This window comes from Heteronotia binoei, chromosome 8, assembly GCF_032191835.1.
Source record: "Heteronotia binoei isolate CCM8104 ecotype False Entrance Well chromosome 8, APGP_CSIRO_Hbin_v1, whole genome shotgun sequence".
Taxonomy (NCBI): Eukaryota; Metazoa; Chordata; class Lepidosauria; order Squamata; family Gekkonidae; genus Heteronotia; species Heteronotia binoei.
The window spans coordinates 123,154,101-123,181,978 of NC_083230.1; the positions used below are offsets into that span (position 1 = coordinate 123,154,101).

Here is a 27,878-nt window from a genome sequence, read left to right on the forward strand (position 1 = left end):
ATAAAGGACCCCTCGGATAAGCCACGAGGGCACAGCTGCCTAAAAAGATGGCTGCTTGTGGAAGCCGTCCAGTTCCTACTGTAGAAGCTCATGCCCAGCAGAACTGCCCGTGTGATTTAGCGGTATCAAGGAGAGTTAATGCAACGGGTATTGATTGTCGCCATGGTTTGTGCTGTGACTCGAGAGCTGCTGCGGTATCGGCCTACCCTAATGAATAAAATGGGGACGCTACGCAACCTGCCTGGACACTTATGGGATAACCGGGGGGGAGAGGTATTTTTCCTGCTGCTATAAACGCTCATTTCCTGTTTCGTTTCACGTCAAATTCCCTCATCATAACTAGTTTTGTTTGACTGGAAGGCTGGCTGCATGCCACACTTTGGAAGGTTAAGAGCCCAATTTTACACTGAAAATATTCTACTGATTCCAGTGGCATTCGGCATGTCTACCTGTGTATAATCTCAGAGCCTGAGTGGTCACAATCTCCTTTCCCCCCCCCCCCCCACACCCCTCCACATCAAACCCTGTGAGGTGGCTGGGGCTGAGAACTCTGACAGAAGCTGCCCTTTCAAGGACAACTCCTACGAGAGCTATGGCTCACCCAAGGCCATTCTAGCAGCTGCAAGTGGAGGAGTGGGGAATCAAACCCGGTTCTCCCAGATAAGAGTCCGCACACTAACCACTACACCAAACTGGAAGATAAAGAAGTTTGTAAGAACATAAGAGAAGCCATGTTGGATCAGGCCAATGGCCCATCCAGTCCAACACTCTGTGTCACACAGTGGCCAATATATGTGTGTGTGTGTGTGTGTGTGTGTATATACACACACACACACACATATATATACTGTGGCTAATAGCCACTGATGGACTTGCTCCATATTTTTATCCAATCCCCTCTTAAAGCTGGCTATGCTTGTAGCCGCCACCACCTCCGTCACCACCTCCTGTGGCAATGAATTCCACATGTTAATCACTGCCCCAGACAGAGAGTTCCAACAGTACGCTGTGGCTAATAGCCACTGATGAACCTCTGCTCCATAAGTTGATCCAATCCCTTCTTGAAGGTGGCTATGCTTGCAGCCGCCGCCACCTCCTGTGGCAGTGAATTCCATGTATTAATGGAATTCACTGCCACAGGAGGTGGCAGCGGCTATAAGCATAGCCAGCTTCAAGAGGGGATTGGATCAACATATGGAGCAGAGGTCCATCAGTGTCTATTAGCCACACCATCTTGTTGGAACTCTCAGTCTGGGGCAAGTGATGCTCTGTATTCCTGGTGCCTGGGAGGGCCAACAGAGTGAGGACAAAAAAGAGCCTTGTAAGCTCTTGGAGGATTGGCTACATTAGGGGTGTGTGGCCTAATATGCAAAGGAGCTCCTGCTAGAATTCCACCCCCGCACCCACTGAAGATGATGCATTTAGCAGCACAACAGACATTCTCAGCCCTCCATGTCACAGAATGAATTTTTATTACGGATACTGAAAAGACATAATTGTCAGTATTTGGTGAGAGTGCAGCACAGTCATAGGTTACTGTTACAAAATAATCAAACGCCTTATTAGAATCGTGATTTGCAATCAATGAACTCCAGCGCAACAGAAGCTTCGAGGAACATGATTCCGGCAGAGGGGGGAAGATGGACGACCCTTTCGGTTACATAATTTTGGCAATAAATTAAACCAACGTCCTCGTGATTAGGCCAAGGAAAACAGAACATTTAGAAGAGCGCAGCAGGCAGCCAATGACGATCCAGGGAAGGGGGTGGCAGTGCGGGACGGATCTGTGGCAAAAGAACTAGAGGACCTGGCAGAGAGATTTCCCTCCCCTAAGGTCAGTGCAAGTTTTCTGCCTTGCCTTTCTTCAATCACCGGCGAGTGGGTTTTACGAGCTGCCCTCGGACGTGCGATTTCAAGCGTCATGAAGGTACGGGTCTCGGTCGCATTGATTGAGCTGCGTCGTCCGCTGGTCTTGATCTGGCCCTTCCGGATTTGCTCTCTCCTGCCCTCTCCGTAAAGGGGCGGTGGGATCGCTCATAAAGAAAGCACCTTGTTCTGCTGCTGGAGTTGGGATTGACGGATCGGCGCTCGAAGTGGAAGGACCTTTACCCGCCTCTGCCAGCCATGCTCTGCAAGGGACACGAGAAGAAGCAAAAAAAAAAAAAGGAGAGTCGTCATTGTTGACAGCGATATGGGGAGCCAGAAAACGGAGATACCGGAGGCTTTAAGGCCAACTGAGTTTCATTCAGAATGGAAGCTTTCGTATGCTCTTAAGCAGACTTCATCAGACAAAATGGGAACGGAAGTAGCAAATCTTAAGATGTGGGCAGTGTGGAATCATGGGAATGTTTTTAGCAGACCCAAAGAATCGCAAATAGGGAGCTGTGTCTGTTAGTGTCAGGGCAAAGCAGGGCTGGAACAACACTGGAGGGGGATCAAAAGCAGACTGCTGTTGTAGGTGCGAAGTGCCATAAATCTAGGTAACACTCTGGCTTTACCTAGATTTACCTAGATTTATGGCACTTCGCACCTACAACAGCAGTCTGCTTTTGATCCCCCTCCAGTGTTTTTTCAGCCCTGCTTTGCCCTGACACTAACAAACACAGATCCCCATTTGTGATTCTTTTAATCTGCTAAAAACATTCCCGTGATTCCACACTGCCCACTTCTATTAAGATTTGCTGCTTCTATTCCCATTTTGTCTGATGAAGTCTGCTTAAGAGCATACGAAAGCTGACATTCTCAATAAAACTTAGTTGGTCTTAAAAGTGCCCTTGTCTACGGCTTTGTTCTATTGCTACAGATCAACACGGCTGCCTACTGGGATCTATACCAGAGGCTTGAAAGTGAGGAAAAAGCTGCCCAGCAGAACATGCATCGAAAGACAGTCCCTGTTTACCTAACAATAGCTTCTTTCCCTCCACAAACAAGGCAGCCTTTAACACTGTAGCGCAGGGGTGGCCAAACTGAGGTTTGGGAGTCACAGGTGGCTCTTTCACACATATTGTGCGGCTCTTGAAGCCCCCACCGCCCCATCAGATGGCTTGGAGAAGGCATCTGTCTCTTTAAACCATTTCTCCAAACCAGCAGCTTGGAGAATGCATTTATAGTTAAAGTTGCTTTCTTCTCACCTCTCTATCCGCCACCTATTTCCCTTCCTTCCTTCCCTCCCTCCCTCCCTTTGAGAGCCAGTTTGGTGTAGTGGTCAAGTATGCAGACTCTTATCTGGGAGAACCGGGTTTGATTCCCCACTCCTCCACTTGCACCTGCTAGCATGGCCTTGGGTCAGCCATAGCTCTGGCAGAGGTTGTCCTTGAAAGGGCAGCTGCTGTGAGAGCCCTCTCCAGCCCCACCCACCTCACAGGGTGTCTGTTGTGGGGGAGGAAGGTAAAGGAGATTGTGAGCCGCTCTGAAACTCTTCGGAGTGGAGGGCGGGATATAAATCCAGTATCTTCATCTACCTCACAGGGTGTCTGTTGTGGTGGTGGGGGGAAGGTAAAGGAGATTGTGAGCCGCTCTGAGACTCTTAGGAGTGGAGGGCAGGATATAAATCCAGTATCTTCATCTACCTCACAGGGTGTCTGTTGTGGTGGTGGGGGGAAGGTAAAGGAGATTGTGAGCCGCTCTGAAACTCTTTGGAGTGGAGGGCGGGATATAAATCCAATATCTTCATCTACCTCACAGGGTGTCTGTTGTGGGGGGGGGGAGGTAAAGGAGTTTGTGAGCCGCTCTGAGACTCTTGGGAGGGCAAGATATAAATCCAATATCTTCATCTACCTCACAGGGTGTCTGATGTGGGGGAGGAAGGGAAAGGAGATTGTGAACCACTCTGAGACTCTTCGGAGTGGAGGACAGGATATAAATCCAGTATCTTCATCTACCTCACAGGGTGTCTGTTGTGGGGGAAGAAGGGAAAGGAGATTGTGAGCACTCTAAGACTCTTTGGAGTGGAGGGCGGGATATAAATCCAATATCTTCATCTACCTCACAGGGTGTCTGTGGTGGGCGGGGGGAAGGTAAAGGAGATTGTGAGTTGCTCTGAGACTCTTTGGAGTGGAGGGCGGGATATAAATCCAATATCTTCATCTACCTCACAGGGTGTCTGTTGTGGGGGAGGAAGGTAAAGGAGATTGTGAGCCGCTCTGAGACACTTCGGAGTGGAGGGCGGGATATAAATCCAATACCTTCATCTACCTCACAGGGTGTCTGTTGTGGGGGAGGAAGGTAAAGGAGATTGTGAGCCGCTCTGAGACACTTCGGAGTGGAGGGCGGGATATAAATCCAATACCTTCATCTACCTCACAGGGTGTCTGTTGTGGGGGAGGAAGGTAAAGGAGATTGTGAACCACTCTGAGACACTTCGGAGTGGAGGGCGGGATATAAATCCAATATCTTCATCTACCTCACAGGGTGTCTGTTGTGGGGGAGGAAGGAAAAGGAGATTGTGAGCCTCTCTGAGACACTTCGGAGTGGAGGGCGGGATATAAATCCAATACCTTCATCTACCTCACAGCGTGTCTGTTATGGGGTGGGGAGGAGGAAGGTAAAGGAGATTGTGAGCCACTCTGAGACTCTTCGGAGTGGAGGGCGGGATATAAATCCAATATCTTCATCTACCTCACAGGGTGTCTGTTGTGTGGGGGGGAGGAAGGTAAAGGAGATTGTGAGCCGCTCTGAGACTCTTCGGAGTGGAGGGCGGGATATAAATCCAATATCTTCATCTACCTCACAGGGTGTCTGTTGTGTGGGGGGGAGGAAGGTAAAGGAGATTGTGAGCCGCTCTGAGACTCTTCGGAGTGGAGGGCGGGATATAAATCCAATATCTTCATCTACCTCACAGGGTGTCTGTTGTGGGGGAGGAAGGTAAAGGAGATTGTGAGCCGCTCTGAGACACTTCGGAGTGGAGGGCGGGATATAAATCCAATACCTTCATCTACCTCACAGGGTGTCTGTGGTGGGGGGGGGGAAGGTAAAGGAGATTGTGAGCCGCTCTGAGACACTTCGGAGTGGAGGGCGGGATATAAATCCAATACCTTCATCTACCTCACAGCGTGTCTGTTATGGGGTGGGGGGGAGGAAGGTAAAGGAGATTGTGAGCCGCTCTGAGACTCTTCGGAGTGGAGGGCGGGATATAAATCCAATATCTTCATCTACCTCACAGGGTGTCTGTTGTGGGGGAGGAAGGGAAAGGAGATTGTGAGCCACTCTGAGACTCTTTGGAGTGGAGGGCGGGATATAAATCCAATATCTTCATCTACCTCACAGGGTGTCTGTTGTGGGGGAGGAAGGTAAAGGAGATTGTGAGCCGCTCTAAGACTCTTCGGAGTGGAGGGTATAAATCCAATATCTTCTTCTTCTGCCCAAAACGAGGCCTGGATGTAATGCGCACACAGGCTCTTTGTTATAGATTCTGTTGCACCACACCGGCTTGCTGGCAACTGCTACCAGGCTGAATAGTCGACACTCTATAAATTTAAACACTGCATAAATTAACATAAAATCTTTTTTTAGGAGGCGTGTGGGGGGAGAGATGCCGCAAGTGAGAAAGCGGGAGCCCCAATTCCTCTCTTCAGGAACCTGACAGGTGAGAAAGGGCATCCAGGTGGCTGCCCGTCATTTGCAGACTGCTGACTACGAGAAAAACCATTTCCGCGGCAAGGGAGGCCTGGCGTGGCACCGAGAAGACCGAGCTGGCCAAGCGGGGGGTTCCCGCCACAGTGTTTGTGGAGCCGCGGCAGCTATTCTTGCAACGTTTTGGATTAATTGCTCAAGAAACTTGCTAATTGCTGGACATTTCCCTTGGTTAAAAAAACAGTCCCGCGCAAGCGTATCAAATAACGATGTACTGCGCTGGCTTCATGTGGAAAAACCAAACGCGAGAAAAAAGGCAAATGCAATTTTGGGCTGTATCGACAGAAGTATGGCGTCTAGATGTCGTGATGTGATGGTACCTCTTTACTCTGCTCTGGTAAGACCTCACCTGGAGTATTGTATTCAATTTTGGGCACCACATTTTAAGAAGGATAGAGACAAGCTGGAACGGGTCCAGAGAAGGGCGACGAAGATGGTGAGGGGTCTGGAGACCAAGTCCTATGAGGAAAGGTTGAAGGAGCTGGGGATGTTTAGCCTGGAGAGGAGGCGGATGAGAGGTGATAGGATCACCATCTTCAAGGACTTGAAGGGCTGTCATATAGAGGATGGGGTGGAATTGTTTTCTGTGGCCCCGGAAGGTAGGACCAGATCCAATGGGTTGAAATTAAATCAGAAGAGTTTCAACATTAGGAAGAACTTCCTGACAGTTAGAGCGGTTCCTCGGGAGGTGGTGGGCTCTCCTTCCTTGGAGGTTTTTTAAACAGAGGCTAAATGACCATCTGACAGCGATGACGATCCTGTGAATTTAGGGGGAAGTGTTTGTGAGTTCTCTGCATTGTGCAGGGGGTTGGACTAGATGACCCTAGAGGTCCTTCCAACTCTATGATTCTATGAAATACATTGGAGTGTCATGATGATGACACCCCTCTTCGGTTTCTGTAGCTCTCGGAAATAATATTAAAAACTGACATGGTTTAGAAGCCATTCAGAAGTCCTAAAGACCAATGGCATGTAAAAACCAAGCCTTTTTTTGATCGGGAATGCCCAGGAACACAGTTCCGGCTGGCTTGGCATTAGGGGTGTGGCCTAATATGTAAATGAGACCCTGCAAGGCTTTTTCTAAAAAAAAGCCCTGTGGGAAACAATGGTGATGTCAGGGGGGTGTGGCCTAATATGCAAATGAGTTCCTGCTGGTTTTTTTCTACCAGAAAGCCCTGGTAAAACCTCATCCAAATGAATATGGCGAAATGAATATGAACCGTAGAAGCCCCAGTATTAACTCCAAGGATGAAACTGACCCATTTTTGCAGTCTTCAATTAACACAAAGAGAAAAGACTGTGAAGGGGGGGGGGGAGAGATGCTTGCAGACAGGGTTCCCTCTAAGCTGAGTGAGCGTGAGCTAGCTCACCGACTTTTAGCCTCCAGCTCACACATTTTTGTCTTAGCTCAGGAAGGATGACCCCAGAGCCCGATAATTTATGCAGGAGCTCACGACTTTAATGCCAGCAGTACAAGGTAGAAGTTTTGCTCGCCAGACTCTGCAGCTTAGAGGGAATACTGCGATATCCTGGGCTCCTGGTCACTCGACACATGAAGCTGCCTTATACTGAATCAGTCCCTTGGTCTAGCGAGGTCGATATTATCTTCTCAGACTGGCAGTGGCTTCCTAGGGTCTCGGGCAGAGGTCTTTCCCATCGCCCTACCACCTGCTCCTTTTTAACTGGAAACGCCGGGGATTGGACCTGAAACATCCTGTATCCAAAGGAGACGTTCTAAGCCTGAGCCACGGCTGAGCCACCAACGTTCTCTCTAAGCTGAGATAGCGCGAGCCGGCTCACAGATTTTTAGCCTCCGGCTCGCACCTTTTTGTCTTAGCTCGGGAAGGATGACCCCCAAAGCACAATCATTTATGCAGCGGCTCACAACTTTACTGCCAGTAGCCCACAAAGCAGGATTTTTGCTCACAAGGCTCTGCAGCTTAGAGGGAACGTTGCCGGCCACCTCCGTTCAGGCTTGGCTGTTGCTTCCCTGCCTCTGCATCGATGGTGCGGTCTCATTTGGAGTACTGTGTGCAGTTCTGGTCGCTGCACCTCAAAAAGGATATTATAGCATTGGAGAAAGTCCAAAAAAGGGCAACTAGAATGATTACAGGGTTGGAACACTTTCCCTATGAAGAAAGGTTGAAACTCTTGGGGCTCTTTAGCTTGGAGAAACGTCGACTGCGGGGTGGTGACATGATAGAGGTTTACAAGATAATGCGTGGGATGGAGAAAGTAGAGAAAGAAGTCCTTTTCTCCCTTTCTCACAATACAAAAACTTATGGGCATTCCATGAAATTGCTGAGCAGTCGGGTTAGAACGGATAAAAGGAAGTACTTCTTCACCCAAAGGGTGATTAACATGTGGAATTCACTGCCACAGGAGGTGCTGGCGGCCACAAGCATAGCCACCTTCAAGAGGGGGTTAGATAAAAATATGGAGCAGAAGTCCATCAGTGGCTATTAGCCACAGTGTGTGTGTGTGTGTATATATATATTTGGCTGCTGTGTGACACAGAATGTTGGACTGGATGGGCCATTGGCCTGATCCAACATGGCTTCTCTTATATTCTTATGTGACACAGAGTGCTGGACTGGATGGGCCATTGGCCTGATCTAACATGGCTTCTCTTATGTTCTTAAGTGACGCAGAGTGTTGGACTGGATGGGCCTCTGGCCTGATCCAACATGGCTTCTCTTATGTTCTTATGTGACACAGAGTGTTGGACTGGATGGGCCTCTGGCCTGATCCAACATGGCTTCTCTTATGTTCTTATGTGACACAGAGTGTTGGACTGGATGGGCCATTGGCCTGATCTAACATGGCTGCTCTTCTGTTCTTATGTGACACAGAGTGTTGGACTGGATGGGCCTCTGGCCTGATCCAACATGGCTTCTCTTATGTTCTTATGTGACACAGAGTGTTGGACTGGATGGGCCATTGGCCTGATCTAACATGGCTGCTCTTCTGTTCTTATGTGACACAGAGTGTTGGACTTGATGGGCCATTGGCCTGATCCAGCATGGCTTCTCTTATGTTCTTATGTGACACAGAGTGTTGGACTGGATGGGCCACTGGCCTGATCCAACATGGTTTCTCTTATGTTCTTATGTGACACAGAGTGTTGGACCGGATGGGCCACTGGCCTGATCCAGCATGGCTTCTCTTATGTTCTTATGTGACACAGAGTGTTGGACTGGATGGGCCACTGGCCTGATCCAGCATGGCTTCTCTTATGTTCTTATGTGACACAGAGCGTTGGACTGGATGGGCCACTGGCCTGATCCAACATGGCTTCCCTTATGTTCCTATGTGACACAGAGTGTTGGACTGGATGGGCCATTGGCCTGTTCCAACATGGCTTCTCTTCTGCTCTTATGTGACGGAACATGTGGACTTTTGTCTTTGGACAAAAGACACAGCGTCACACAAAGCAAGCGACCTGGGTTTTCAGGTAGCCGGCTCCTGGTTGACTCAGCCTTCCATCCTTTCCGAGATCGGTCAAAGGAGTCCCCAGCTTGCTGGGGGGGGGGGGGAAATGTCGATGACTGAGGAAGGCAATGGCAAACTGCCTCGTAAAAAGTCTGTCGTGAAAGCAACGTCACCCCAGAGTCGGAAACGCCTAGCCCTTGCGCAGGGGACCTTTCCTTTCCTTGCTTGTTTTTGACTTGTGGTGGGTTTGCACTGACTTTGATGGACCAAGTGTCTGATTCAGTATAAGGCAGCTTCGTATGTCCCCCCTTTTGGCGTTAACTGCAAGACTGATTCTGTCCCCTGCAGTCTGAAGTGGTATAGCCCATTCTACTAAAGACGCAGGCAAGGCATCAGGTGGTGTTGTGTGGGAGTCTAATGGCTGTGTGGTGCAGTGGTTAGGGTGGAACCAGGATGGGGTGGCCAAACTAGCTTAAGGTACGAACCACACAGAATAAACGTCAAATGTCTGAGAGTTGCAAGACAAAGAAGGAAGGGGGGGATGGAGAGAGGGAGGAAGGGAGGGAGAGAGAGAGAGGGAGGAGAGGTGGAAAGAAAGCAACTTTAAATGCATTCTACAAGCCTGCTGATAGGGTGGTGGAGGCTTCAAGAGCCACACAATATGCGTGAATTTATTTATTTGGTTTATAGCTCGCCCTCCCCAGCAAAGCAGGCTCAGGGCGGCTTATATATTCCTAAAAACGTCACATAAGCCACACACGTGGCTCCCCTGAACTAGGACCTGGGAGAACCGGATTCGAATCCCCACCCACGCCATGGAAGATCACTGGGCCGGTCACAAGCGCTCAGCCTAACCTACCTCAACGGGTTGTGAGGATAAAATGGAAGAAAGGAGAAAAAAAGTAAGCTATTTTGGGTCCCCGCTGGGGAATAAGGTGGGATACAGATGAAGTAAACGAATGTAATAATGAAATTATGCTGCTTTCGGCTCGACCCTTGTTTTAGGTGTGTCTAAATGTTGTTTCCAAACAGGGGAGTCAGAATCTTCTCCTCCTCCTCCTCTTCCAATAACCACAATAAACTGCCACCTCTCCACTACCGCTTTGATGGGGAAAATGTATATATCTATCTATCAATAGTAGGCCTCAGCTTATCAACTGCCTCAAGAGAACTTCAGGTGAAGATTTCACTCAAGATACGGGCTGGTGTCGAAGCCTTCAATATTAGCAGCTCCCACAGATTTTTCTAAGGGACAGACAGAACCGAGAGATTACGGAGTGCCGAAGAAGGAGCGGGCCTGCGACAGCGAGAGCTGAGTCGATTGTGATCGTGGCAGGAAGGAAAAAGGAGTCCATAAATTCAATTTGCGAGCAGCACAAAGAGCCCTTGGCTGCGGCCGCAATCATCACCACCTGGAAAAAAACCCCCCAATTTCCTCCAGCATCCGCTTTGCAATCCTGAGCCAGTTCCCCCCCACATTTTTGCCCTTCGATTGGCTGAATCTCCTATTTTTCTCCTCCCGGGTTTATTTGTTCCCCTGCCTTTGTTAATCACAGCCACAACTTATTCTGCTAGTCTAAGACTGGCTTCAAAACAACTATTTTGTTCAAGTTTTTCATCAGTGAGCAGGGTTGTTTTTTTAAAAAAAAATTACATTTCCTGATATGCAGAATCAGGCAGTGGCAAAACACCTGTGAATAAGAATATAAGAGAAGCCATGTTGGATCAGGCCAATGGCCATCCAGTCCAACATTCTGTGTCACATAAGAACATGAGAGAAGCGATGTTGGATCAGGCCAATGGCCCATCCAGTCCAACATTCTGTGTCACATAAGAACATAAGAGAAGCCATGTTGGATCAGGCCAATGGCCATCCAGTCCAACACTCTGTGTCACATAAGAACATGAGAGAAGCCATGCTGGATCAGGCCAGTGGCCCATCCAGTCCAACACTCTGTGTCACATAAGAACATAAGAGAAGCCATGTTGGATCAGGCCAATGGCCATCCAGTCCAACACTCTGTGTCACATAAGAACATGAGAGAAGCCATGCTGGATCAGGCCAATGGCCCATCCAGTCCAACACTCTGTGTCACATAAGAACATAAGAGAAGCCATGTTGGATCAGGCCAATGGCCATCCAGTCCAACACTCTGTGTCACATAAGAACATAAGAGAAGCCATGTTGGATCAGGCCAGTGGCCCATCCAGTCCAACACTCTGTGTCACATAAGAACATAAGAGAAGCCATGTTGGATCAGGCCAATGGCCCATCCAGTCCAACACTCTGTGTCACATAAGAACATAAGAGAAGCCATGTTGGATCAGGCCAGTGGCCCATCCAGTCCAACACTCTGTGTCACATAAGAACGTAAGAGAAGCCATGCTGGATCAGGCCAATGGCCCATCCAGTCCAACACTCTGTGTCACATGAGCAGCCATGTTGGGTCAGACCAATGGCCCATCCAGTCCAACACTCTGTGTCACATAAGAACATAAGAGAAGCCATGTTGGATCAGGCCAATAGCCCATTCAGTCCAACATTCTGTGTCACACAAGAGAAGCCATGTTGGATCAGGCCAATGGCCCATGCAACCCAACGCTCTGTGTTACATAAGAACATAAGAGAAGTCATGCTGGATCAGGCCAATGGCCCATCAGTTTATTCGGCTGTATTAAAGCACTGTAAAGCCGAATCAGATTCTCTGATCTGATTCGGGAGCCGCATACTGCAGCCATGAATTGCTGCCGAAATTCGGCAACCATTCAGTTCCATTATACCCTATGGGCCATTGAAATCAGATTCGGGAATAGTCATATGTCTCCCGAATCAGATTCGGCTCCCAAATCTGCTATTAGGAGATATACGGCCTCCTGTATTTTTTAGCCCCCTATATTCCCGAATCCAATTTTTTTTCTTTTGCACACCCCTAGTTCTAACCTGACTGCTCAGCAATTTCATTGAGTGTCCACAAGTTCTTGCATTGTGTGAAAGGGAGAAAAGTACTTCTTTCTCTACCTTCTCTATCCCATGCATAATCTTGTAAATTTTGATCATGTCACCCCTCAGTCGACATTTCTGCAAGCTAAAGAGCCCCAAACGTTTTAACCTTTCTTCACAGGGAAAGTGTTCCAACCCTTTAATCATTCTAGTTGCCCTTTTCTGGACTTTTCCCAATGCTAGAATATCTTTTTTGAGGTGTGGTGACCATAATTTTACACAGAATTCGACCTTTAATGAGACCGAAAGTCTCTAGCATCCTCCTCTGTCAAGTCCCCCGCAATGCTTGCAGGCCAAGGGGGGGGGGGCAATCAAATAAAAATGTATTTACCCCCACCAGCCTCTGTTCTCGGGCAGTGCCTGAAGCCGTGAGCAGTGAAGAGGACTATACTGCAGAACGTCAAGCGAGCAACTAGAAAACTTCAACTGCAGTAAACACACACACACACACGGCAGCGGGAGGCAGGCAACAATCATGTATCTATAAAGATGCCATAATTGGCCCTTTCCGCCGCTCAGCCTCCTGCATGCGGTCTCTGCCAGTCGACTGCGTTCTCTTGAGAGGCTCTGCAAAGTCAACTTGGCGAGCTGCCTTGATGACCATTATAAACTGGCACGTCCCCGGGATCAGCAGACATGCAAAGCGAGCGGACGGCAGGCGTACAAGCGGGAGCGTGGCTTCTGGCCCTGCCGGTCTGCCGGGGACGCTCTGTGAGAGAGAGCAGGCCAACTCTGGCGGAAATGGGATCGGAACAAGGGAAGGGTAATTTATAAAGCATTGCTACGAGGGGCTGCCCAGACTAGAACGTGCGACTGACTGCCTTTGCTGGCAATGCGACTGTGGAGAGGCTGGAGAAGGGGGGCCAAACTGTGGCTCAGGAGCCACGTGTGGTTCTCTCACACACATTGTGTGGCTCTTGAAGCCCCTACTGCCCCATTGGCCGGTTTGGAGAAGGCATTTCTCTCTTTAAATCGCTTCTCCAAGCCAAGCCAGCTGGCAGCCTGGAGAATGCCTTCAAAGTTAAAGTTGCTTTCTTCCCACCTCTCCCTCCCTCCCTTTTCCTTACAGCTTGCAAACATCTGATGTTCTTGTCTTGTGGCTCTCAAACATCTGACGTCTATTCTGTGTGGCTCTCCCGTTAAGCAGGTTTGGCTACCACTGGGCTGGAGGGTTTCCAGCAGGAAGATCTCCTGTTAAGGCCTTGCTAGGAACAAACAACAGTGATGCAAAAGACCTGGCTCTTTTGCACATATTGTGCGGCTCTTGAAGCCCCCATCGGCTGGGTTGCAGCAGGCATTTGTCTTTTTAAGTCACTTCTCCAAGCCAAGCAAACTAGCAGCTTGGAGAATGCATTTAAAGATGCTTCATTTCCACCTCCACCTCCCTCCCCATCTATTTGTCTTTGTCTTCCATCCTTCCTTCGCAGCTTGGAGAATGCATTTAAAATTGCTTTCTTTCCACCTCTCCCTCCTATTTGTCTTTTCCTTCCTTTGCAGCTTGGAGAATGCATTTAAAGTTGTTTTCTTCCCACCTCCACCTCCCTCCCCATCTATTTGTCTTTGTCTTCCTTCCTTTCTTCCTTCCTTCGCAGCTTGGAGAATGCATTTAAAATTGCTTTCTTTCTACCTCTCCCTCCTCATATTTGTCTTTTCCTTCCTTTGCAGCTTGGAGAATGCATTTAAAGTTGTTTTCTTCCCACCTCCACCTCCCTCCCTATCTATTTGTCTTTGTCTTCCTTTCTTCCTTCCTTCGCAGCTTGGAGAATGCATTTAAAGTTGCTTTCTTTCCACCACTCCCTCCTCATATTTGTCTTTTCCTTCCTTTGCAGCTTGGAGAATGCATTTAAAGTTGTTTTCTTCCCACCTCCACCTCCCTCCCTATCTATTTGTCTTTGTCTTCCTTTCTTCCTTCCTTCGCAGCTTGGAGAATGCATTTAAAGTTGCTTTCTTTCCACCTCTACCTCCTCATATTTGTCTTTTCCTTCCTTCCTTCCCTCCCTCCTCCCTCCCCTCCTTCCTTCCTCCCTTCCTTTTTCCCTCCCTCCCTTCCCTCCTTCCATCCTCCCCTCCTTCCTCCCTCCTTCCTTCCCTCCCTCCTTCCTTCCTCCCTTTCCTCCTTCCCTCCCTCCCTCCTTCCTTCCTCCCTCCCTCCCTTTCTTCCTTCCTCCCTCCCTTCTTTTCCTCACTCCTTCCCTCCTTCCTTCCTCCCTTCCCTCCCTCCTTCCTCCCTCCCTTCCCTCCTTCCTCCCTTCCCTCCCTCCTTCCTCCCTTCCCTCCCTCCTTCCTTCCTCCCTTCCTCTCTTCCTTCCTTCCCTCCCTCCCTCCCTCCTTCCTTCCTCCCTTCCCTCCTTCCTTCCTCCTTCCCTTCCTCCCTCCCCTCCCTCCTTCCTCCCTTCCCTCCTTCCTTCTTTCCTCCCTCCCCTCCCTCCCTTCTTCCTTCCTTCCCTTCCTCCCTCCTTCCTTCCTTCTTCCCTTCCTTTCTCCCTCCCTCCTTCCTTCCGCCCTCCTTCCTTCCCTCCTTCCTCCCTCCCTTCCCTCCTTCCTCCCTCCCTCCTTCCTCCCTTCCCTCCTTCCTCCCTTCCTTCCTTCCCTCCCCCCTCCCTTCCTCTCTTCCTCCCTTCCTCCCTGTAAAGCTAGGAGGGGTCATGAGCGCAGTTCCCTCTAGGGCAGGCATTTGTTAGGGGGCCACATCTGACATAAATGGGACCTTGTTGGGCTGGGCCATGTGTGTGCCTATTTAAGGTTAGGTAGCAGAGATATAAACTTTATAAAGGACTCAGACAAAAACAAAGATTTTTTTTTAAAAAATGCTTAAAACATTAGCACTCATTGGTCTTAAAGGTGCTTTCTTTGTATTTGTCCCATGGGCCATGGGATCCAGAGAACTGGGCAAAGGAAGCTCTGGCTCTTTCCTGCCTTCCCCAGGGAATCAGGAAAGGGAGGAGCCTCAGTCAATAGAAGGAAGAGAGGCTTGGCTCAGTAGCTCTGCTGTGCAATTGAGAGAGCCTGGCAAAGCAAGCTCAAACTCCCCCCTTCCTCCCTGAGGAGCCTCAGCCAATGGAGAAAATGGAGGTTTTGCTCTGCAGCTCCTGTGCGATTCAGCAAGCCTTGCAAAGCAAGCTATTATGCAGAAAGAAGCAAGAGAGAGGGAGAAGGAAGCAGCCAGTTGCCCGGGGGCTTGACAGGACCCCTCTGCGAGCCTGATTCGGCCCCTGAGCCAGATGTTTGACACCCCCTGCTCTAGGGACTTCAAAATCACCCTTTGACTGACAAATGGCATTCTTGCATTCCCTTTGGACGCAAACAAAACTCGGCATCCCCCATTTCTGGAAAAAAAAAGAAATCAGCTCCAAACAGCCTGGATTCAAAGACAGTGCATAAGGCACAAGGATCACCGCAGAAGGCGCAACCATCTTCAGGGGACTGATGTGCAAAAGGCTAAGCAGGAAGATGTGCAAAGAAAGCCGCCAAAAAAAGAAAAAAGTGAGAGGAAGCCGTAGTTTCGGTGTGCCCTCGCTCCTAAGAAAAAGGGACACCTAGGGCTTTTTTTTGTAGAAAAAGCCCAGCAGGAACTCATCTGCATATTAGGCCCCACCCCTGGCGCGACCATCATTTCACACAGGGCTTTTTTTGCAGAAAAAGCCCAGCAGGAACTCATTTGCATATTAGGCCACACCCCCTGGTGCAACCATCATTTCACACAGGGCTTTTTGGGTAGAAGAAGCCCAGCAGGAACTCATCTGCATATTAGGCCACGCCCCCCCATGCCACCATCGTTTCATGCAGGGCTTTTTTGGTAGAAAAAGCCCAGCAGGAACTCATCTGCCTATTAGGCCACACCCCTCGATGGTACCATCACATCACACAAGGCTTTTTGGTAGAAAAAGCCCAGCAGGAACTCATTTGCAGATTAGGCCACACCCCTTGATGGCACCATCACACCACACAAGGCTTTTGGGTAGAAAAAGCCCAGCAGGGACTCATTTGCATATTAGGCCACACCCCTTGATGGCACCATCACATCGCACAAGGCTTTTTGGTAGAAAAAGTTCAGCAGGAACTCAATTGCATATTAGGCCACACCCTCTGATGTAACCATTGTATCACACAGCTTTTTGGTAGAAAAAAGCCCAGCAGGAACTCATCTGCATATTAGGTCACACCCTCTGATGGCACCATCGCATCGCACAAGGCTTTTGGGTAGAAAAAGCCCAGCAGGAACTCATTTGCCTATTAGGCCACACCCCCTGACACCAAGCCAGCCAGAACTGTGTTCCTGAGCGTTCCTGTTAAAAAAAAAGAAGCCCTGGATACCTTCTTGGAACTACTAAAGCCGCTCCAGATAGGCAAGAAGAAATGTGTGGCTCTAAATGACTGCAGGATCACTCTGAGCAAAAAGGGAGACATGGATCAAAAGCCCACCTATTATGGTCAACTGCTCCAGCAAAATTATAGCAAGGTTTGTAAAGGGCTACAAAAATTCAAAGAAAGGAGATCTATAAATTGAGCGCAATTAAGGGAGTGGGAAGAAAATGATCGTTTCCATTGTTGAGTATTAACACAGGAACGATTGAACAAAAATGCTGAAGAGAAATTGACTTAGTAGTAAGTAAGCCAATCCCAAGACACGCAGAGCCAAACTAAAAGCGACAGTGACCATGGGGCCATAAGCGTGGGCCATTTCTGCACCTGAAAAGGCAAAGGTGGGCACAAAAACCTCTGGAGTTGCCACCTGCCCAATCTGGACCAAAGTCTCACAGTAATTTTTTTGAAGAAAGCACCCACAACCGCTTCTAAAATGAAGTGGGTGGTCACGAGATGGACTCCCAGGTTGCTGAGATGTTTAGTTTGGCTCACCATAGACTCATGGGATCACAGAACTGGAAGGGGCCATACAGTCCAAGCCCCTGCTAAATGCAGGATCAGCCAAGAGCAGGGGTGGCGAAACGGCGGCTTGGGAGCCACGCGTGGCTCTTTCCCACATATTGTACGGCTCTCGAAGCCTCCACCGTGTCATTGGCCAGCTTGGAGCAGGCATTTCTCTCTTTCAATCACTTCACCAAGCCAGCTGGCGGCTTGGAGAATGCGTTTAAAGTTGCTTTATGTCCACCTCTCCCCCCCAATCTATTTCCTGCCTGCCTGCCTGAATTGGGGCTCTCAAACGCCTGATCGTGTCTTGCGGCTCTCACACGTCTGATGTCTATTCTATGCGGCTCTTATGTTAAGCGAGTTTGGCCACCCCTGGTCTAGAGCACGCACGACAAGTGTTTGTCCAGCCGCTGCTTAAAGACTGCCGCTGAGGGGGAGCCCACCGCCCCCTTTGGAGCTGATTCTGCTATTGAACGGCTCTTACTGGAAAAAAGTGTTCCCTGCTACCCAGCTGGTACCGTCTTGTCTTTAATTTAGCCCCCTTATTGAGAGTCCTCTCCTCTGCTGCCAACCGGAACGGTTCCTTGTACTCCTCTAAGTGGAAAGGGAAAGAATTGGTAGTCCTGCGTACACTCAAGGGGCAGTGGTGTCTACCATGTTGCCTCATGCTCAGAGTGACTTAGAAGAATTGGTAGTCCAGCGTACACTCAAGGGGCAGTGGTGCCTACCATGTTGCCTCATGCTCAGGGTGACTTAGAAGAATTGGTAGTCCAAGGTACACTCAATTGGCAGCTGTGTCCACTTTGCCTCCCCATGCTCAAAGCAAGTCTTCCAAACTCAACGCAACCTGTCCCATTCACACACTGAGGCAGCAACATCCACCTGCTTCTTCCTTCCCACAGTTCATGCAGGAGTCAGTGGGGTGTGTGTGTGTGGGGGGGGCAGTATTAATGAATTTCCTGCATTGAGAAGTTGGACTAGATGATCCTGCATGTCCCTTCGAACTCTATGTTTATAATAAATTTTTTTAATAATAAAATTTTATTTATATCCCGCCCTACCCCACCAAGGCAAGCTCAGGGCGGCTAACAACATTAAGAAGGACACAATACAATAGATAATAAAAACTTTAAATTAACATTATTTAAAAACCAGTTAATACTTAATTAAACTTAACTTATCTGACAGTACCATGATGTTCTGACGCTATTTCTGTCAGTTTACATAATAACAGGGTCCCTAGACAGGACCATATTGGCGGTTTTCTTTATTAAACACCATGAGTCAGCAGTCCGTGAACACCAGCTTGAAGAGGGTGGTCTTGCAGGCCCTGCGGAACTGATCAAGGCTCCGCAGGGCCCGCACCTCCTCCGGGAGCTGATTCCATAGGCATGGGGCCGCGATGGAAAAGGCCCGTGCACGGGTGTTCTGAAGTTTAACCTCTTTTGGCCCAGGGATGGTCAGTTTGTTTTTTCCTGCTGACCTCAGCGCTCTCTGGGGTTCATACGGGGAGAGACGGTCCCTCAGGTAGGCCGGTCCTCAGCCATATAGGGCTTTAAAGGTGATGACCAGCACTTTGTACTGGACCCGGTACGTAATTGGCAGCCAGTGCAGTCCGCGTAGCCCCGGCCGTATATGCTCCCACTTCGGGAGACCTAACAACAGCCTGGCTGCTGCGTTCTGCACTAGCTGCAACCTCCGGGTCTGGCACAAAGGCAGCCCCATGTAAAGGGCATTACAGTAGTCCAATCTTGAGGTGACCGTCGCATGAATCACTGTTGCTAGGTCCCGACGCTCTAGGAAAGGGGCCAGCTGCCTCGCCCGCCTCAGGTGGAAGAATGCTGACTTGGCAGTGGCTGTTATCTGGGCCTCCATTGATAATGAAGACTCCAGTAAAACACCCAGGCTCTTTACCTGGTGCGCTGGTTTCAATGGCGCACCATCGAAGGCCGGGAGAGATATTTCCTTCCCCAGAGCGCCGCGACCCACACAAAGGACCTCTGTCTTCGTCGGGTTCAGCTTCAGCCCACTCAGCCTAAGCCATGTTGCAACAGCCTGTAAAGCTGTTTCTATGATCAGGGCTTTTTTTGTAGCCAGGACCTCCTTTGCATATGAGGCCAAACACCCCTGATGTAGCCAATCCTCCTGGAGCTTACAGTAGGCCTTGTAAGAAGAGCCCTGTAAGCTCTTGGAGGATTGGCTACATCAGGGGTGATGTAGCCAATATGCAAAGGAGTTTCTGCTACCAAGCCCCCCCTATGCTTCTGTTTCCTCCTCTTTGCCACCTAAGTCACATCCCGTATCTCCATGATACAGCCTGTTCTCCATCATAAAACAGGGAAAAGTAGTCCCCTGTGCAAGCACCAGTCGTTTCCGACTCTGGGGTGACGTTGCTTTCACAACGTTTTCACGGCAGACTTTTTACAGGGTGGTTAGCCATTGCCTTCCCCAGTCATCTACACTCCCCCGCCCTCAGCAAGCTGGGGACTCATTTGACCGACCTCGGAAGGATGGAAGGCTGAGTCAACCACGAGCCGGCGACCTGAACCAGCTTCCGCCGGGGATTGAACTCAGGACGTGAGATTAGGACTGAAGTACTGCAGCATTAACACTCTGCGCCGCGGGGCTCTTCAAGTGCCCCTGAGTGACAACCCTTCAAATACTTAAGAGAGCAAGCATGTCTTAGCAGCAGTATGCTTTGTTCAACATCTTTATCAGTGATTTGGATGAAGGAATAGAGGGAATGCTTATTAAATTTGCCGATGATACTAAATTGGGAGGGGTTGAAACAGAAGAAGACAGAAACGGGATGCAGGATGACTTCAACAGGCTGGAAAACTGGGCTAAACCCAATAAAATGAATGTTAACAGGGATAAATGTAAAATTCTGCATTCAGGTAGGAAAAACCCAATGCATGGTTATCGGATGGGGGAGACTTGTCTTAGCAGTAGTATGTGCAAAAAGGATCAAGAGGTCTTAGTGGACTATACGCTGAACGTGAGTCAACAGTGTGATGTGGTGGCTAAAAAGGCAAATGCAATTTTGGGCTGTATCAACAGAAGTCTAGCGTCCAGATCACGTGATGTGATGGGATCGCTTTACTCTGCTCTGGTAAGACCTCACCTGGAGTACTGCGTTCAGTTTTGGGCACCACAATTTAAGAAGGATATAGACAAGCTGGAACGGGTCCAGAGGAGGGCGACAAAGATGGTGAGGGGTCTGGAGACGAAGTCCTATGAGGAAAGGCTGAAGGAGCTGGGCATGTTTAGCCTGGAGAGGAGGCGGCTGAGAGGTGATAGAATCACCATCTTCAAGTACTGGAAGGGCTGTCATATAGATGATGGTGTGGAATTGTTTTCTGTGGCCCCGGAAGGTAGGACCAGAAACAATGGGTTGAAATTAAATCAAAGAGTTTCCAGCTCAACATTAGGAAGAACTTCCTGACCATTAGCGGATTTCCTTACTGGAACAGGCTTCCTTGGGAGGTGGTGGGCTCTCCTTCCTTGGAGGTTTTTAAAGAGAGGCTAAATGGCCATCTGACAGCAATGAAGATCCTGTGAATTTAGGGGGGGGAGGTATTTGTAAAGTTCCTGCATTGTGCACGGGGTTGCACTAGATGACCCTGGAGGTCCCTTCCAATTCTATGATTCGACGTAAAACGATAACGAAACAGAAAAGAATGATCATAAAATGGTCAAAGCCAAGAGGGTGTAAGGAGTCTCTAGAGCAGGGGATCCCCAGCTCTGTAGGCAGATTTGGGACTCTGACATATGAAGGCAGGTGAGACAACACAATGGCAAGGTAGATTCTTGTGCAGTGCTAGCAGCTGTTGCCAGTGCAACATTTAAAAAAAAAAAATCTCCCATCAAATTTCCAGGAGCAAAGAAGAATAAGACAACACATTTGATTTGTATCCCATCCTACACTCTGACTCTCAGGGTCTCAGAGTGGCTCACCATCTCCTTTCCCTTCCTCTCCCACAACAGACACCTTGAGAGGAAGGTGGAGCTGAGAGAGCTCTCCCAGAAGCTGCCCTTTCAAGAACAGCTCTGCAAGAGCTATGGCTGACCGAAGGCCATTTTAGCAGCTGCAGGTGGAGGAGTAGGGAATCAAACCTGGTTCTCCCAGATAAGAGAGCTATAGCTGACCCAAGGCCATTCCAGCAGCTGCAAGGGAAGGAGGGGGGAATCAACTCCGGATCTCCCAGATAAGAGAGCTCTGGCTGACCCAAGGCCCTTCCAGCAGCTGCAAGGGAAGGAGGGGAAATCAAGCCCGGTTCTCCCAGATAAGAGAGCTATGGCTGACCGAAGGCCATTTTGGCAGCTGCAAGCGGAGGAGTGGGGAATCAACCCCGGTTCTCCCAGATATGAGCCCATGCATTTCACCACTACACCAAACTGGCTCTCAAAAGGAAGACTGCAGATTTATACCTCACCCTTCTCCCTGAATCAGAATCTAAGAGCAGCTCACCATCTCCTTTCCCTTTCTCCCCCACAGCAAATACCCTGTGAGGTAAGTGGGGCTGTGGAAGCTCTGACAGAAGCTCCCCTTTCAAGGACAACTCCTGCCGAGAGCTATGGCTAACCCAAGGTCATTCCAGCAGCTGCAAGTGAAGGAGTGGGGAATCAAATCCAGTTCTCCCAGATAAGAGTCCATGCACTTCACCACTACACCAGAGTGGCAAAAGCCCCACCTGACGGCACTCACTTTCTCAATCCACTTGGCGGGTGCCAGAAACGGCGTCGACGGGCATATTGGGGACCCCTGCTCCAAAAGCCTAGTCAACAGATCCCGTTCACTCCTCTCTGCTGTTCTGAACTCACCTGCTTGGCAAGATTGACGCATTTCAAGTACTCGTGGGCCAGGGCCGAGCAGCTGAGCGTCTGCTGAGAGTTCTGCTGGTAGCACTGGAGGATTTTGTCCTGCAGGTCGGCACAGACCGGGTGAGACTTGTAGCGCCTGCAAGGGAGAAGGGAACAAACCAGCATGCTTAACGGGTGCACTCAGAGTTAGAAGCCAAAAAAGCACATTTGGAGCTGCAGCTGTTCATTGGAGCTTTGCTCCGAAGGTGGGTTTTTTAATCGAATGAAGGACCGAGAAGCAAGCAATGCCCTGCGCATTTCATTTTCAACTGCAGCAAATGCAGATGATTCTAGAACAGTGGTCTCCCATCTTTTCGAGCACGTGGACACCTCTGGAATTCTGACACAGGGCGGTGGGAAGAAGGAATTGGTTCTATACCCCATCTTACACTCTGAATCTCAGAGCGGCTTACAATCTTCTTAATCTCCCCCCCTTACAACAGACACCCTGTGAGGTGGGTGGGGCTGAGAGAGCTCCCCCAGAAGCTGCCCTTTCAATGACACCTCTGCGAGAGCTATGGCTGACCCAAGGCCATTCCAGCAGCTGCAAGTGGAAGAGTGGGGAATCAAACCTGCTTCTCCCAAATAAGAGAGCTCTGGCTGACCCAAGGCCATTCCAGCAGCTGCAAGTGGAGGAGTGGGGAATCCAACCCAGTTCTCCCAGATAAGAGAGCTATGGTTGACTCAAGGCCATTCCAGCAGCTGCAAGTGGAGGAGTGGGGAATCAAACCCGGTTCTCCCAGATAAGAGAGCTCTGGCTGACCCAAGGCCATTCCAGCAGGTGCAAGTGGAGGAGTGGGGAATCAAACTTGGTTCTCCCAGATAAGAGAGCTCTGGCTGACCCGAGGCCATTCCAGCAGCTGCAAGCGGAGGAGTGGGGAATCAAACCCAGTTCTCCCATGTAAGAGTCAGCACACTAAACCACTATACCAAACTAGCTCTCAAAGGCCTACATGGTTTGGGACCAACATATCTGAAGGGCAACCTACTTCCTAATGAACCCACTGCTACGGTCAGCTTCAGAGGACCCGCTTTGAACCTGCCCCACTGCTACGGTCAGCTTCGGAGGACCTGTTTTGGGTGCCCCTGCCTTCTGAGACTAGGTGGGTGGAAACCTGGGAGAGGGCCTTCTCAGTTATGGCACCAAAGCTCTGGAATTCTCTTCCCAGGGAGAGTGGTGTATCCCATGCTGTTGCCATCTTCCACCTGGAGGCAAAGGCTTCTCGTATTTTTTTTTACATCCCCTTAGCGATCTCTCCTTCCTAACAAATGTTTTAGTTGCTGAATGTATTTTAACTTTGCTCTGGTTTTAATGATGTTGATTTTAACGGTTTTACAGTGTGATTTTACATCCATTTTTCAAATTGAACATATGTTCAAACAGATGAACATACGAAGCTGCCTTTTACTGAATCAGACCCTCCTGGGTCCATCAAAGTCAGTATTATCTACTCAGACTGGCAGCGGCTTTCCAGGGTCTCAAGTTGAGGTTTTTCATGACTACTTGCCTGGACCCTTTTGAGTTGGAGATGCCGGGGATTGAACCTGGAGCCTTCTGTTCACCAAGCAGATGCTCTACCACTGAGCCACCATCCCTCCCCTAAATTGTTAGCCTCCCTTTGTGACTTGCCTAAAAGTAGAAAGAGAGGTCGTGCATAAATTTTGTAAATGGTGATAACAAAAACATGAGGTGGGGAATCAAACCTTGTTCTCCCAGGTAAGAGTCTCCTCCGCCACAGGAGGTGGTGGCAGCTACAAGCACAGCCAGCTTCAAGAAGGGGTTCGATAAAAATGTGGAGCAGAGGTCCATCAGTGGCTATTTTTGGCCACTGTGTGACTTAGAGTGTTGGACTGGAGGGGCCACTGGCCTGATCCAACATGGCTTCTTTTATGTTCTTATGTGACTTAGTGTTGGACTGGAGGGGCCACTGGCCTGATCCAACATGGCTTCTCTTATGTTCTTATGTGACACAGTGTGTTGGACTGGATGGGCCACATGCCTGATCCAACATGGCTTCTCTTCTGTTCTTACGTGACTCAGAGTGTTGGACTGGAGGGGCCACTGGCCTGAACCAACATGGCTTCTGTTATGTTCTTATGTGACACAGAGTGTTGGACTGGATGGACCATTGGCCTGATCCAACATGGCTTCTCTTATGTTCTTATGTGACACAGAGTGTTGGACTGGATGGGCCACTGGGCTGATTCAACATGGCTTCTCTTATGTTCTTATGTGACACAGAGCGTTGGACTGGATGGGCCATTAGCCTGATCCAACATGGCTTCTCTTATGTTCTTATGTGACACAGAGTGTTGGACTGGATGGGCCACTGGCCTGATCCAACATGGCTTCTCTTATGTTCTTATGTGACACAGAGTGTTGGACTGGATGGGCCATTGGCCTGATCCAACATGGCTTCTCTTATGTTCTTATGTGACACAGAGTGTTGGACTGGAGGGGCCACTGGCCTGAACCAACATGGCTTCTGTTATGTTCTTATGTGACACAGAGCGTTGGACTGGATGGGCCATTGGCCTGATCCAACATGGCTTCTCTTATGTTCTTATGTGACACAGAGCGTTGGACTGGATGGGCCATTGGCCTGATCCAACATGGCTTCTCTTATGTTCTTATGTGACACAGAGTGTTGGACTGGAGGGGCCATTCGCCTGATCCAACATGGCTTCTCTTATGTTCTTATGATCAGACGTTATGACTGTTGTCTCTTTCTGCACATGCCCTATTACCTATTTTTAAGACAAGCTCTCAGAGCACAGACATTTTAAAGAATTAGATTTTTTTAAAAAGAACATAGTATTCTTTATGGCTCATTTCCTAAAATGAGAGTCCTTAAAGGCAGCAAATGAGTCTGATTTTCAAGAGCGAGCGTTATAAGGAGCGTTTCATAAACTCAAAATATACATGCTTTGATTAGTTTCGGTTCAGAGGCTGGATCAAAATGACCGTTGGCAGAAGATGAATGGCCGCTTGTGCCTCTCCGCAAATGATAGGGCCAGTGCATTTGGACGAGAGTTAACAGAGTGCAATGAAAGAAATGACTAGAAATGAAACTTATTTGCTATCCAATTTATTTACTCTTAGCGTTGATAGGGTAGAGTTTTCTTAAACTTGGCCATGAATTTCATAAATGAATGTTATAGTCCCACAGGGTCAGCACAATGGAGGTTGCAAAACAGTGCAGGCTAAGCCATGGGTAAATAATACCAGAATTTAGAAAACTTTGTAACACGGGTGGCCAAACTATGGCTCAGGAGCCGCATGTGGCTCTTTCACACATATTGTGTGGCTCTCAAAGCCCCCACTGCCCTGTTGGCCAACTGGGAGAAGGCATTTATGACTTTAAATCACTTCTCCGAGCCAAGCCAGCCAACAGCTTGGATAATGCACTTAAAAGTTAAAGTTGCTTTCTTTCCACCTCTCCCTCCTTCCTCCACTCCATTTATTTTTCTTCCTTTCTTCCTTCCTAAGAACATAAGAGAAGTCATATTGGATCAGGCCAATGGTCCATCGAGTCCAACACTCTGTTTCACATAAGAACAGAAGAGAAGCCATGTTGGATCAGGTCAATGGTCCATCCAGTCCAACACTCTGTGTCACATAAGAACAGAAGAGAAGCCATGTTGGATCAGGCCAATGGCCCATCCAGTCCAACACTCTGTGTCACATAAGCACATAAGAGAAGCCATGTTGGATCAGGCCAGTGGCCCATCCAGTCCAACCCTCTGTGTCACATAAGAACATAAGAGAAGCCATGTTGGATCAGGCCAATGGCCCACCCAGTCCAACACTCCGTGTCACATAACGTAAGAGAAGCCATGTTGGATCAGGCCAATGGCCCACCCAGTCCAACACTCTGTGTCACATAAGCACATAAGAGAAGCCATGTTGGATCAGGCCAGTGGCCCATCCAGTCCAACCCTCTGTGTCACACAGTGGCCAAAAAAACCCAAGTGCCATCAGGAGGTCCACCACTTGGGCCTTCCCTCCCTCCCTCCAACATCTGATGTCCGTGTCTTGTGGGTCTCAAACATCTGACGTTTATTCCATGTGGCTCTTGTGTAAAGCAAGTTTGGCCACCCCGATCTATAAAGAAGGGTTGATTTTAATTCATTGATATACATGCATGGCGGTGAAAGTTGCAACGAGTTATGGTGAGCCCAAAGGTTCTGCAAAGCAAGAGACCTTCAGAGATGGTTTCCTCCCATTGCCTGCCTCTCTGCAGTAGCTTTGGACTTCCTCGGTAATCTCTCACCCACGTACCAAGCAGGGCCAACACTGCTTGGCTTCTGAGATCCTACAAGATCAAGCTAGCCTGGGGCTTTCCATGTCAGGGTGTTTACATGCATACGTACACACAGAAACTCAAGGTCAAATCCTAGGTTAGGCATGAAGCACGTTTGTTTGTTCATTCGTTCGTTCAATTTTAATATGGTCAACGAGCAGCGCAAATCAGAACGAGTCGAACGAAACTAAAAGACGGCCAAAATACGTGCAAAAGATTTGAGCATCACTCAAAATAGCAATGGAGGAACGGAGTATATGAAATAATAATTGCAATTTAGCTTCAGAGCGTAATATATCTTCGTGAACTTTACATGCAGTTGAAAATAATAAAAAAAAATCTCTGCACATGGACCTGTCATCTGTGGTTCACACCCACAAGAAACTTCCTAGTGACCTCAGAATCAGAAAGGCTGGAATGGCCCTGAAGTCTACTTATTAAGGGACTAATTAACCTCTCCCGTATCTCCTGGTAAAATTGGCACGAGAGAACATGTGCGACAGTTTCGATGGTCCCCGGCCCCGCTCCACAAGGGCAGACCCTCTCATTCTTAGGGATCTTTCTATATCTCCCCTCTAGAACGGCTAGAGGGGAGTACATGCCACCTTGCTAGGGAAAAGGACCTACGGTGAACGGGGGATTCCAGGGATGAGAGATATGCTGCTGGTGCTGCGATGCATCTAGAACAGGAGTAGGGAACGTTGGCTCTCCAGATGTTTTTCTGCCTACAACTAGGCAAAAAAACATCTGGAGAGCCAACGTTCCCTACCCCTGATCGATCTATCTATCTATCTATCTATCTATCTATCTATCTATCTATCTATCTATCTATCTATCTATCTATCTATCTATCTATCTATCTATCTATCTATCTATCTATCTATCTATCTATCTATCTCTCTCTCTCCTGCTTTCCCCTCCAAGGCAGGCTCAGGATGGCTCACAACCTTATAAAATCACATAACAATATAGCCAACGATTACATTTAAACCGATTCAGGACACCCGTTAATTAAAACAATCTAAAACACTTAAAAACAGTATGGTGTGAATATCAGGATATCCTTTCAGTTCAGTTGGATCACGGATGCTCCTCCTGCTACTATATCGGCATGCCAGGATCAACCGAAGGCGGGCCAGAAAAGCATAGTCTCGCAGGCCCTGCGGAACCGGGCGAGGTCCTGGAAGGCTCCAGCCTCCTCCGGCAGTCAGTTCCACCGATAGGGGGCGGCGACTGAAAAGGCTCTTTCTCTAGTAGATTTCAGTCTAGCCTCCCTCGGCCCGGGGATCGTTAATAGAGTTTGCATACCAGATCTAAGTACCCTCTGGGGAACGTGCGGGGGGGAGACGGTCCCTATGGTAGACAGGTCCTTGACCATATAGGGCTTTAAAGGTCATAACCAGCACCTTGTAGCGAATCTGGTACACTAAGCTCTCGTTGCCAGGCATGAAGCTCAGTAAGATTACAATTCTATGCACCATTACATCGCAGTAAGCACCACTGCGACGTTGCGGGACTTACTGCTGACAGACATGCATAGGATCGTGCCCCAATGCCCTAAGGCCGGCCATTCTCTCAGCCTAACCTACGCCAGAAGGTTGTTGTGATTATAAAACGGGAGACGGGATGGCAGCATGCCAGAGCTCCTTGGAGAAAGAGCAGAACAACAAATGGAACGGCCAATACAAAGGAACCATAAAGTTGCCAGTCGCAGCAGACAGAGTAACCATCCATCCATTTTCTTATCAGATGACGACTGTTGTCATAATAAGTTCCTT

General features: G+C 48.9%; 1 protein-coding gene across 2 annotated transcripts in view; it reads right to left on the bottom strand.

The window, feature by feature from the left end:
• Positions 1 to 1,455: 1,455 nt before the first annotated feature.
• CHCHD3 (coiled-coil-helix-coiled-coil-helix domain containing 3) overlaps positions 1,456 to 27,878 on the bottom strand; it is a 476,827-nt gene continuing 450,404 nt past the window's right edge. For both annotated transcript variants that reach the window (XM_060246014.1, XM_060246013.1), the window contains 2 exons: positions 21,758 to 21,893; positions 1,456 to 2,129 (listed from right to left, as the gene is read on the bottom strand). In XM_060246014.1, coding sequence (XP_060101997.1) covers positions 2,106 to 2,129; positions 21,758 to 21,893 — 160 coding nt within the window. In that variant the 3' untranslated portion in view covers positions 1,456 to 2,105. The remainder of the gene's footprint in view (positions 2,130 to 21,757; positions 21,894 to 27,878) is intronic.